This window comes from Hipposideros armiger, unplaced genomic scaffold, assembly GCF_001890085.2.
Source record: "Hipposideros armiger isolate ML-2016 unplaced genomic scaffold, ASM189008v1 scaffold_258, whole genome shotgun sequence".
NCBI classification, from domain to species: Eukaryota; Metazoa; Chordata; class Mammalia; order Chiroptera; family Hipposideridae; genus Hipposideros; species Hipposideros armiger.
The window spans coordinates 744,989-757,772 of NW_017731608.1; the positions used below are offsets into that span (position 1 = coordinate 744,989).

At 52.5% G+C, this 12,784-nt stretch overlaps 1 protein-coding gene across 2 annotated transcripts in view; it reads left to right on the forward strand.

Moving 5' to 3' along the window:
• Positions 1 to 3,655: 3,655 nt before the first annotated feature.
• Positions 3,656 to 12,784, forward strand: part of DGKZ (diacylglycerol kinase zeta) — a 41,568-nt gene continuing 32,439 nt past the window's right edge. For both annotated transcript variants that reach the window (XM_019656453.1, XM_019656452.1), the window contains exon 1: positions 3,656 to 4,341. In XM_019656453.1, the coding sequence (XP_019511998.1) occupies positions 3,812 to 4,341 (530 nt within the window). In that variant the 5' untranslated portion in view covers positions 3,656 to 3,811. The remainder of the gene's footprint in view (positions 4,342 to 12,784) is intronic.

Here is a 12,784-nt window from a genome sequence, read left to right on the forward strand (position 1 = left end):
ATAGTCACTTGGAAGGATGGGAAACAAATCTGACTTCTGATGTGACCCCTCACCATTCATTCATTCATTCAACAAATATTTAGGGGGTTGCATAGCACATAGCTAACATTATAGCACAAACAAAACTGGCTCCTGATATCAAAGGACTTGAAATCTAGCCCTTTATTCTCCCTTTATTGACTAATTACTGTATGCCAGGCACTGGACTAAGAATTTCACATGTCCCAATTAAGAATCAAAATAATCTTCAAGTGTGGGTGTTTTTACAGATGAAGAAAGTGGGGTTCAGAGAGGGGAAATGACTTGACCAAGGTCATGCAGCAAGTAGTGGTAAAGCTGGTATTTGAACACAAGTTGCTTTGCCTCCAGAGCTCATGCCGCCCCTCCAGCTCTCAGCTCAGCACCCCTTTCTTTCTCCTCCAGATGTCCTTCCCCCCAGCTCCGATTTTAAAATTAAGGTTTATTGGGGTGACAACTGTTAGCAAAGTTACATAGATTTCAGGTGTATAATTCTGTAATATATCATCTATAGATCACATTGTGTGTTCACCACCCAGAGTCAGTTCTCTTTCCATCACCATATATTTGATCCCCCAGCTCAGTTTTTATTCTTGCACATGATCCAAGAGCATTGGGGCTCCCTGGAGCAACTACCCTAGAGAGCCCAGGATTTGGCTAGCCGGTCAAAGTGTGGTCATCTGTGATCACCACCCTATGCCTGTCCATCCAAGGCAGTCTTAGCCACCTTGTTAGGATGCAGGGTTCAACCACTCACACAAGCCACCTGTTGACACACCACCTCCTCAGGGCTGTGTGTCACTGCTCCTGACGGGGTGCATCCCCAGTGATAGAGCTACAGCCTCCGCACTCTATTATCAGCCCTGGGAGTCGGCTTTGTCACACACACACACACGTGATGGGCTTTCACATTGCCAGTCATCCTACTCAGATTGCCACAATAAACCCTTTGTTACACCTGGAAACCAAAACTCTGGAAGCCAGGATAGCAGCTGTGGGCAATGCCTAGAGCTGGGATGGGCCAGGGCAAAGTTCCAATTCCAGAGGCCAAATTGGCACCTGATGTAGGTAACAGGTGACCTTTGGGTCACCTGGTGGGGGGGGGGCAGGGGAAGGAGACAGGCTGAGAACTCACCTCCAAAGGAGCTTGAGTTGCTTTGTCATCAGAGTGGCAGTTAAGAGCGTGGGCACTGATGTCTGTGCTGGGCTTCCGTGTGTGACCTTAGCAAACTCCCTAACTTCTCAAAGCCTCAGTGTCCTAATCTGGAAAATAGTACCCACCCTCACAATGTTGCTGTAAGGGGTAACTGAAAGCTTGCACATAAAGCTCTTCGCACAAGGTCAGTTATGCAGTAAACACTCAAAAGGCATTAGCTATTATTTTCTGTGTGCAGCCGGTGGGCTGGAGATGTTCAGAGGAGCAAGCTGCAGCTGGGAGAGGCTGCAGAAGCTGGTCAGGGGAGGGGGACTTCATGTTCCCCCTTGGATTCTTGGGGAAAGGGTAGAGCCACAGATAAAACAAAATACTGCAGTGAGCAGCTGGCCCTAAGTGGGGGAGGTATGAGGAAGAGGAGAGAAGCTTCGCTTTTAAAAGGATTGAGTGGGGAGTGCTCAGCAGGAAAGAGCTGAACAAAACACCAACCTGGAAAACCAGCAGCTAGGCAGCTGGTGAAGGAATGTCAAACCCAGCCAGCGCTACCATAATTCATGGTGTAGGAGGCTACCCTGGGCCAAGTTGCGTGGAAATTAGAAATCCCAAGGGCGAACCTATGGGCAACCATTAGAAAGCAGGGCGCCAGAGTGCCCTGCCACACCTCCTCCAGCATCAGGGCGTCTTTAGAACTTGGCTTTAGGGAAGCAGCTCTCTTGTGGTCAAGAAGTTTAATGCAATTCCATTTATTCCATTTAGCCACAATGGGATTGCTGGATGCAGAGAGGTGGGAGGCAGAGCTGAAGCAGGTCCCTTCCTGCCCTTTGGGAGCTCACAGATGAGGGAAGCAGACAAATTCAAGGTTGCTACTTGTGTGGCAGCTAGCATGGGGGAATGGAGAAGAGCATGAGCTCTGGGGCCCGAAGACCTGGCTTCTAATCCTGGCTCCACCACTCACCACCGCCTGAGCCATCTTGAGCAAATAAATCACTTGAATGACATTTCAGTGTCCTCATCTGTAACATGGAGGAAATGATAATATCTACCACCCAGAGTTGTGGTGAGAATCAAATGAGATGTTAGTTATTGTTAGAGTGTGAAGGGGAGTGCCCGGAGAGAGGCCCAGGAAATAGTTACCAGGCTGAAGGAGGGAGACAGCATCTGTAGTGAGTATCAGGGAGGGGCTCATGGGGGCTGTGGCACTTGAGGTGGGCCTTGACAATGGACAGGATTTCCATAGGTGAGACAGAGAAGGGCACCAGCTCCAGGCAATGGCACAGACAAGGACAGCCACCACAGGGCTGATGAGAGTCAGAGGAGCCATGAATGGCACAGCAGTCCCACTTTGTGGCCCATTCTCTACCTTGGTGAGTCTGGTCCCTCCCACCCTCCTGGGCTCAATTAACAGGGAAAGAGAAGACACAGGCTTGACTAGACACACCTGGTGCTGAGGGCAATGGGGGCTGGGAGGAAGAAGACAGCCCTTCAACCAGAGCCATCCAGGGAGACTTCCAGGAAGAGAAGGAGGTATTTGAGTGGAGCCTCAGAATTTGAAGTATGTCCACAGAAAGAGATTTCAGATGGAGGGGACAGCCTGAACAATGCTGAACAGATCTGATGCCAGTTCCCAGAATAAGGAGCACAGATGAGTGGGAAGAAATGGATGGAAACAGAGGAGAGGGTGTGGGAAGATCAAGGCAGGCCTTGAATGCTGGGCTAACATATAGGCACAGGGGGGCCATTAGATACTGCAGGGGGAGAGTAGACGCTATGGTCCAAGGTCAACTTCAGAAAGATGAGTCTGGGCAGTGTATAGGAGGCCTTAGATCTGAGAAATTAACCAGAGTCCCACCCTTGTTCAGATGTAAAGTTCAGGTGATGAACACCCCCAAGGACAAGAAGATGATACAAGGAGGCACCATGGGATTTAGAGGAGTAAAGAAAAAGGGGAGTCCAAGATGGACTTCCATCAGCTTCTCCTGACCCAAGAGGCTGATTCAATCTTTGGGAGACCCTGGCCCAGAAGCCTCAGCGGCAGCCGGTCATAGGAGGCAGCCAGGCCTAGGGGAGACTTAAGGACTCCAGGGTCAGGAAGTTTTCCATCCCTCACCCACCCCCGGCTGGATCCTTCTCCCGGCAGGGTCCGGAAGAGCTCTTGGCCTAAAGATAGTGAGGTCCATCCCCAAATTCAAGGCGTCCCTGAGTATGTTCCCCTTCCTGTGCCCCTTAGCCAAATCTGATTGGGGCCTTTAAACTCCCGCGGCGCGGACGGGGTTAAAGCCCGCTCCTGTCCCCTCCCCCGCGCCCCCCCCCCACCTGCCCGTTGCTGCGGCGAATGCCGAGACCGGAAAGCGCGGGACGAGAGTGGGGGGTGGGGGGTATCACAGCCGCTGAGTGACAGACGGGACATGATTGGCAGCTGCTGAGCAGCGGAATAGCGGCGGGGGGGGGGGCTCTGGTGGGGGCCCCACACCCCCGGCCTCGTGCCCGGGGCAGTGTTCGTGCCCACCGCCGGCTGTGCCGGGCTGGCTCCTTCAGTGCCCGGAACCGAGCTGGCTGGGAGGAGAGGCGCCCTGCTCCAGGACCCTGCGGGCTTGGCAGGTGTCTCTAAGGTGACACTCCGCTGCGCGACAGCGGCGACGAATGCAAGAACGCGCTCGCCACCCCGGCTCCCGCTCCGCTCCGGTTCTCGCTCTAGCCGTCCGGGGGGCGCCCCAACAAGCACCACGCAGCACCCCGACGCCCACCGAGGACACCCCCAGGGCGCGGGAGAATCCCAGTCGCTTCTCCCAGGCGCAGCGCCCAGCATCTCATCGCTCGCGTCGTCTGAGCCCCGGCGTCCGGAGGGAAGTGCCGGACCCGGCGCTCCCCGCCTCGCGTCCCTGGGCCCAGGAGCCAGGGAGACTGAACTTCGGCAGAAACCCCGAAAGGCCGCAGGAGCCGCGCGAAGAGGGCAGCCACAGGATGGCCGAGGGGCCTGGCGGCGGAGGGCCCCGCAGGGACGGGGCTGGCGGCGGCGGGGCAGCCGAGGAGGTGGTGCGGCGACGCTGCTGGCGGGGGGAGGAGGCCGAGGTCTCGCAGCCCTGGCCCGAGGGACCCCGGGGCATGGCTGCTGGGCCCCCGGTGGAGGAGCGATTCCGCCAGATGCACCTACGAAAGCAGGTGTCGTACAGGTAAGGAGAATGGGCACCGAGGTGAGAGCGGAGCCTGGGACCACCCCCCTTTTTCAGTCGACATTCATTGAGTGCCCACTGCTTGCCTGATGCTGGGGATTCAGAAATGACTACCAAGGGGTCTCCGCCCTCCGTGTGCATGGGAGAGGGGGAGCTTCTGGGACCCCTTCTCTGTATGAACGGTGAAAGCCCTACCCATTCAATGTGGAGTTATGGATGCCAACTGCATGCCAGATTCTGTACTGGGCAGTGAGAGCAGCTGTAACCAAGACATGATCCTTACAAACCTCAGTCTGCCAGGGAGAGCCAGCAGACACCCCTGCCCTCCTTCTGGAGGAAAGACGGACTCCTTATTCACTCCATAGGCCTTACTGGGCTTTCCTGTGGGCTGACCCTGTGCTAGGCACCGGCTTGTGGAAGTGACTGAGATGCTCCTTGCCACCACCGTTGGCACCCTGCTAACTAGTGATGGAGAAGGAATCCACTCTTGGATTCCTTTGCCCCAGCAGGCCCTCACTGGCCTCCTTGGTGGCAGACTGAACCTCACACCCCCACCTGACACGGTCTTAATGAAACCATCTTCTGCTTATGAGAGATTCCCAGCCTCCTTGGTCTTGCCACCTCTGCCTAGGGGTTCCCTGGAGGCATCAACTGGAGTGGGTCCCAGAAACCACTTTTATGACCTGAGATGGGGTGAGGAAGGGCTGCCCCTCAAACAAGTGTGGGTAAGTGACATAAAGAGGGGATCTGTGAAGGGGTTGGAGACAAGGCGGAGGCAGCCCTTGCCTTTCTCCTCCTCTCACGGACCACAGCCTCAACTTAGACCTGCTGCCCCTGTCAAGCCCCTGGCCCAGGGTAACCTCCTTTAAAGGGTCCAGCAGGGACACCGAGGCATGTGCAGTTCTTGAAGTCATCAGCCTGGTTAGAGAGGACAACTTTTCCGTCTGTTTATAACCACGAGGACTGGGGGGGGGGGGGTGTCTGAGGCTGCCCGGCTTCTCCCAGGGTCTTCTGGGAAGGTGTTTTATAAAACCAGCCCCACCCTGGGAGCTCCAAGGGCCCCAATTTTCTTAATAGCTATGAAGCCATCAGGCCTCCATCACTTACAGGAAGATGGGGGAGAAGGGGAGGAGGCTTCTCCACCATCATGAAGGGAGATGAGCTGCTCAGAATAAATGGGAAGTAGGTTAGGTTCCGATGGGCCCTACCTTCACTTCAGGGGTACATAAGGAATCAGGGGTACACTGGGCCCCACTACCAAGTTCTTCCAGAACATCATGCTGAGAGGAGGGCATTATCTATCCCATACCTTCTGGCTGGAGATAGAAGAGCCCTCGGAAGTCCCCTGGGGGAGAAGGGAGTACAGAGGTGACTGAGGAGAGAAGAGGAGGTGGGAAGGCCATAGATTGTAGAGTCCTGGAAAAAACAGTAGTCTGGAAATCAGAAGACCTGGTGTGAATTCTCATTTCTGCCAGTGACTTGCTGTGTGTCCTTGAGTTAGATAATATTTCTCTGGGCCTCAGTTTTGCACCTGGAACATTAGTGGGTGACTCCAGGATTTTCCTTGGCTGTGACAAGGACAAGGACAAACAGCATCTGGAGCTGGAAAGGAGTCCAGAGTGGAGTACAGGCTTAGCGGACAGGAAGCATAGAAAAATTAAAGGGCTGAGAGGCAACACACACACACACACACACACACACACACACTCACACACGCGCGCGCGCGCGGAGGCAGCTGTAAGGGCTGAGATTCTCCTCGGGTGGTTGCTGAATGGAGGCCCCTCCATAGCCAAACTTGAGGCCTCTAGTCACTAAGGATGCAGGGTAACGAAACTGTGGCTCCTCTTGGGCTATGAAGGGATCGAGAGCCCTCCGGATCACCCATGTGAGGGCTGCAGAAAATAGCACCAGGGTGGGCTCCAGCAGTCACCCCTGGACAGATCAGGCAAGGTACTTCCTCACACTGGAGTTAGGCCACGAGCCCAGTCTTAGGACCAGAGCCGGGCAAGGCATCAAGTCAAGGAGAGCCCTCTGGGGAGAAGGCAGAGAAAGCCCTGTGAAAGAGAAAGCAGCCCTGGGCCCTCAAAAGCCTTTCTAGGCCCAGGGGACCCCAGTGGAACAAGCTGTGCTTTCTGGCTAAGCCCTCCCATGAGGCTGCATTTCTGAGTGGCCTGATGACTGATGCAAGCTCTTCCTTGCACAGGCCTCCCAGGGCTGGCAAGAGCTCAGGCCCTTTTCAGATCCTCCACTTGCCACAGCTCCATGCCACTCTGGCTCACAGCTAAACCTCCCACCCTGCTGTAAGGAGTTTCTAAGAAAAGCAGTTGAAAGCCCTTCACAGAGAGAAAGGGCTTTTGGACAGAAATGTGGGGGCAAAAAAAAATTTGAAGGAGAGGGATGGAAGCGGAAGCAGGATTGAGGCCTGGCTGCCTCTGACGTAGGTGAGGATGGGGGCTTTCAGCAGGACAGTAGGGATGTGGGGGTTTCTGGAAAATAGGTTCCCTTCACCCCACAGCCCCAGTGTGGGCTGGAAGCAGCCCTGGCATCTGCTTTACATGGATGGGGAGATGGCTGGTCTGTGCCAGTAGAAATTCTTGCGGGGGGAGGGTGGTGGTGGTACATCTTGTGTCTGCATCTGGGTGTGAGGAAAGGTATCTCCCATACATTTGAAGAAGTTCTAAACTATCAAGATTGGACTCAAAAGGCCATTGGAGAGTAGTGTCCAGCCTGGAAAAGGCAGAGGGGTACAAGGGACCCTGGGTTTGGTCTGAAAGGACCAGTCACAAGATGCAGAGCTTGGACCTCTGGAGCTAAGCCCAGTGGTCCCCAAATAGCTCTCTGAGCCCTCAGATCATCTGGGAGTTCTCTTTTTAAATCTAAAGCCCTATCCCTGGAGACCCTGACACAGGTAGTCTAGAGTTGGGCCTGGGCATCTCAACTTTAAAAACCTCTCCCAGGTAATTTCAATAGTCAAGCAGATTTGGAAACCACCAGTTTCACCTGTGAAGAAGTTTAAGCGGGAGGGAGGAAGTAAAATGTGAGCTGAAAACATTGGGGTGTGATTGGCAGGGGGCTTCCCTGTGTTGGGTGCTGTTGTAGCCCCAGCAGGGCCTTGAAGGAGGCCCAGCGCCTCTGTCTGGAATTCTGGCCCTGGGCCAGGGACTGCATGACGTGGAAGTATGGGACACTGTCCCTTTCCTTGACAAAAGTATGATTCAGTACAAGGCCAGACAATAAATATTTTAAGCTTTGCAGGTGACATGCTCTCTGTCACTCTGCTCTGCCATTGGACAATAGGCTAACGAACAAGCGTGGCTGAGTTCCAGCAAAACTTTATTTATAGACACTGAACTTTGAATTTCATATCATTTCCACTGTCACAAATATTATTCTTTTGCTTTTTTCCAACCGTTTCAAATTGTAAAACCCATTCTTAGCTCACGGCCCTACAAAAACAGGCAGCAGGCTGGATATGGCCGATAGGGCCTAGTGGGCCAGCCCCTCATCCAGCAGAAGGGGGCAGGACAAACACACGGGGAAAGACAGCTGACAGTGGGCCTTGGGAGTCAACCTGGGCATTGGGCAGAGAGAGGCTGTGCAACACACATGCGGTGCAGTCTTCAGGGTCAGAGAGACCTGGGTTCAAATTCCAGCCCTGCCCCTTCCTAGCTGGGTAAGTCACTTTCACCTCTGACCTGTTTCCTCATATGGAAAATGGGGACAATAATACCTGCACAAGAGTGTGACTGAAGAGAGTAAGGAACATAAGTGATGTAAAATTCCTGACTCATAGCAGGGCTGAGACACAAGTTAGATCTTTTGCCCCTAATAGCTGGACTTCCTTGTAGGTTGGGGGGTGGAGGGGCGGGGGAGGGAAGGAGGGCCCTGAAGGAGATTAGCCCTGAGCAACGGGATAATGGTGAGACCTGGGGGTGGCAGAGCTTAACCGAGACTAAGAGCGGGGGCTGAGCCTGTGTGCAAGTCCCAGCCTGCAGTCCTCCCTCTGTCCCCTCCACCCCCACAGAAGGGCTGAGGGGAAGCGACTCGGGGTGACAACTGGCAGGGGAGAGTGCCCCCTGCTGCAGGCATACAGTGGCGGATACACAGCTCCTCCAGGGAGGGGCACCTGATCCAACTCTCCCGGCTGCTATTTACCAGAAGCTAAAAATAACCCAAGAGTGACAGGGAGATGGGGCCCATTTGTAATTTAAATAGCAACAGGATAAAGCTAGGAGCTGCAAGAGATCACATTCTGTCCTGAATTAAAAATGCAAAAACCAGGGGCAGAAAGTTGAGCTGGAGCTGGAGGAGGGGGCCTGCGGCCAGAGGAAGCTGGAAGCGGGGGGTTCTATCCATTTTTCTTCCTTTGGGAAGGGCGGGGGCCCAGGCCCAGCCCGGAACTCCTTCCCCCGCCGGGACCTGAGGTTCCTACTGACAAGTGAGTCAAAGGCCGAGGAGGACAGTGCCCGGAAGTGGGGCCCGGCTCGTCCTGAAGTCAGCAGAACAAGGGGTGGGATCCCAGAGAGAGGGTCTCATCCACCCTCTTTTGACACAGGGTGCTTGGGACATGCTCCCCACCACCTGTACCAGGGCGGACACAAGCCATATGGGCATTTCGAGAGGAGCTGAGAGGACAAGTTAAAGCAGAGGCATTTGAATAGATTCTTCTCTATTGTGCTGCTGAGAATTCAACCCATGGGCCAGGCAACAGGAAGTCTGGGTTGGAGTCTTACTTTTGCCTCAGTTGGTGCAGTTTCAGAGCAGAGCATTCAGAGTGCCGCCCCCCACCCCACCCAAAGAGTCCAGGTCCCAAAAACAAGGGTTAGCACAGGCTGAAGAAGACCTCTCTTCAAAGCTACAGAGAGGAGGTTGGGAAAGGCATTGGGACCAAATATGGCTTCTGCTGGGCTCCGCTGTGCTTGACTAGTGTCCTTGGCCTACAGATATTTGGGGAAGGAAGACTAAGTAGGCTGCACAGAATAGGTGGGGATTTGAGGGCCACTGGGCAGGTGAGAAACTGAGCCTCAGAGAAGTTAAGCAATTTGCTAAGGTCACACAGCCAGTAATGGGTAGAGCTGAGATCCAGCTCAGATAGGTTTCACTCCAAAGCCTTTTTTACTCTGTCAGGCTTCCCAGGAACTGGACTTTCATTCTTAAGGATCTTTTCTTTTGGCTGTGTATTACATGCACATATTCCTGGGAGGGACAACAGGACAGAGGGAGTGGCAGCTGAAAGGTAGTTCTGCCTCCAGTTGGGGCTTCTTGGGGCTTATGAGCCAACAGATAGAAGTGAGAGGTTTGGAGGGCATGAGACCTGCTTACCCTGCCCTGGGGGCTTGGTGCTAAATCCAGGCTGGAGGCAGAAGAAAGCTCTTTAGGGCAGATCCAGCTAATCCAGAGTGAGGGGAGAAACCCCCGCCCCCCCAGGCTCCTCTCAGCTCAGCCCGGGACCCGGGAAGTGGCAAAGGACAATTTCCAAGACACATCGTGGTTTGAGGGACCACCTTTGACCTCTGAGCTCCCACAGCTCCTTGTCCCAATGGGAGAGAGTCACCAGCCCCTCCTCCAGTTTCTTCCTGCTCATGACTTTAATGAGGCTGCCAGAAGGAGCCTAATCACATTTTCATCCTTCAATATCCAGGGGCACCTCCATGTACCGCTGTCACCTCTGTGGGGACAGAGGCCGAGCACCTGGGCAGGGCCAGCAATTAGCAGGTGCTCTTGGGCTCTGGGTTGCCTCCAAGGGCTTCAGCAGCTACCTAGATCACAGACTTAGCTGTTAGGGAGGGACTTGGACTCAGAAAATCCCGCATGCCTCACCACAGCCACTCAGGCAAACAGGAAGCCAGTTCCCCTCCCTCTGCTCAGCTTATTGGAAATCCATATTCAGCTCATTTCAACTTCCATAGGAAGTTACTGACCACATGCTTGCACCCAGCACGGAGCTGGGAGCAATATAGGGTTCAAGAATCCTGTAAGGAGACAAAACTAATGTACTCAAAAGGTCCCATGATATAGGAATATTGTTGGGAACAAAAGTGTCAGAGATACATCAGTGCGGTGGGAGTGCTGGCTCTGGGGCAGCATTTGCCACTGAGTAGGTATGTATAAAATATTTGTCAAGCGAATAAATGAGTGAAAACCTACAGATCAGGGAAGGTGATTCAAATGAAACTGAGAGCTAAACGAGATTTTAGAAATCATCTGGTTCATCATCTAACCCAGAGATGTGAAGTGACTTGCCCAGAGTCACACAGCAAGGGCTAAAGTTTGAATCATTGGACTCCAGTCTGGGCCTCTTTTCACCTCCCCACTTTTGTTTTTTTGGGCTTGGGTTTTGAAAGATGGAGATTTTGATTGGCCAAACATTATGGGCAGACAGGGCAAGGAGAGCAGCTTAGGCAGAATGGAATAGCAGGGGGTGAGGGTGCATATTAAAAGAAGTGTGAAAAAAGAGGGAAGAAATGTTTATTGAGCACCTACTGTGAGGCAAATACCAGCCTGGTGTGAACTGAGAGAAAATCTCCCAGAGAAAGCCTGGGCAAAGAGGCAAGAAAGAAAGGAACCAGAACATAAGGAGCCTTGAAGGTCAGGCCAAGGAGGCTGGCTTGGCTGGTTTTGGGAGCAGAGGCTGTCCAGACCGTGGGTTGAGTGTTTGGTGCCCTGGTACATTTCTTTTCCCCAGCTCCCACTTGCTCATCCAGGCCACAGAAAGTAGAACACCTCACCCTCTGGGGCCTCAACAAAGCCCAGAATAATTTTCTTACCCAGATTCCTCTTCCTGTGCGTATCTGGGTGGATTCTGAGGGGTCCCCAGCTCCCCAGTGCTGGCACATGTTGTCCTAGGAACTGCCAAGGGCATCCTCCCCAGCCCTGTGCACCTGTCCCTTCCAGCCTTGTCCTCGCGGCTCCACCTGGAAAGAATTGGCAGCTTGAAGGAGTACAAGCCTAAGGGGACCCTGGTCCCACAGTCAGGATTGCTCTGCTTCTCAGAGCCTCCAGCCTGCCCCACTTCCCCTCCAGGAGCCACATTTCCTGCTCTCTGCTGCTCCAGGGCTGCCAGAAGCCTCAGATGGAAAACAAGCCCAGCCCCATTTCCTCTGTTTAACTGCTCAAACTGCTTGCAGAATCCCTGGGAGAGGAGCACAGGGCCCTGCAACAGCCTCCTTCTCGAAGAGTCCTTGGCTTGGCTGGCAGAACCTATGACGGGCCACAGCATACAGGGCTTGCCTTGAGGGATTCAGAGATGATGGGTTGAAGGGAGAGCTGATGGAAAAGGGAGTGCCAAGGCTCAGGGGCATCACCTGGCCATGTCCCTAACCCTAGAGGAGTAATGGGACGTCTTCTTTAAGGGCACAGATCCTTACTTCCATCACTTACCAGCTGGGTGACCTTGGACAAATGAGCTTAGCAGTTCTGCACCTCAGTTTCCCATATTTAAAAGGAAAATAATAGGATCTACCTCATAGAGTCATTACAAGGATCCAAAAATTTCTGGCACAAAAGTATCCAATAAATATTAGCTATTGTTTTATTATTACTGAGTACTAATCATTCCTAGCATAGCATGATTTATTAAACAAGTATTTATTGAGAAATATTATGTTCCAGTCATGAGGGACACAAAGGTGATTACAACCCCAGATGGAGGTTTCTAAGGGCTGGGATGGCATCATGTGTATTCCTGTGTCTGCAGGTTCTGTAAATGTTTATTGAACTGAATTGACACCATTTCTCTCCTCAAGAAATTTATAGCTTTCCTGGGGTAAAAAATGTATAGAGCTAAAAAAAAAAAAAAAACCAAAAAAACTAATTATAGAGCAGTGTGATTAAAGACTGACGAAGGAAGATATGATTTCCATCCCACCACCAACCTTAGTAATAAAGATAAGTGTATGCCTTACTCTATATTTGCCAAATCTTCTTGATGGCCTCAAAGTCCAACACAGTATAGCCTATAAGTTAGGGCCCTGCTTCCTTTCTCACTGTTATATAGTCTGATACAACGTCTGATACATAGCAGGCACTCAATAAATATTTATTGAATGAATTCATTTATAAATCCTTTCACCTCTTATTTAATCCTCATGAAACTCCATGACCTCAATTATTATTACTATTGCGCCCCTATCATTTTATAGATATGAAAACTGAGGCTCACAAAACTCCCTGACACACATATTCATCGGTTTATCTGTTTACATCCTACCTTATTCCAGAAAGGTTTAAGGTGACTCAGAGAGGTTTAAGGTGACCTCTCTGACCTGATCCAGGTCGCACAGCTGGTAAGTGGCAGAAACAGGACATGACCCACATTTTCTAGCGCCATTCTGGTTCCTCTTTCCACTGCCACTGTCCGATGTGCCTGACCCTTGTTAGATGGTGTGATGCTCACAGAGGTGTTAAGGGGAGAGAGCTGTGTATGGGCTGAGCACTCCTCCCC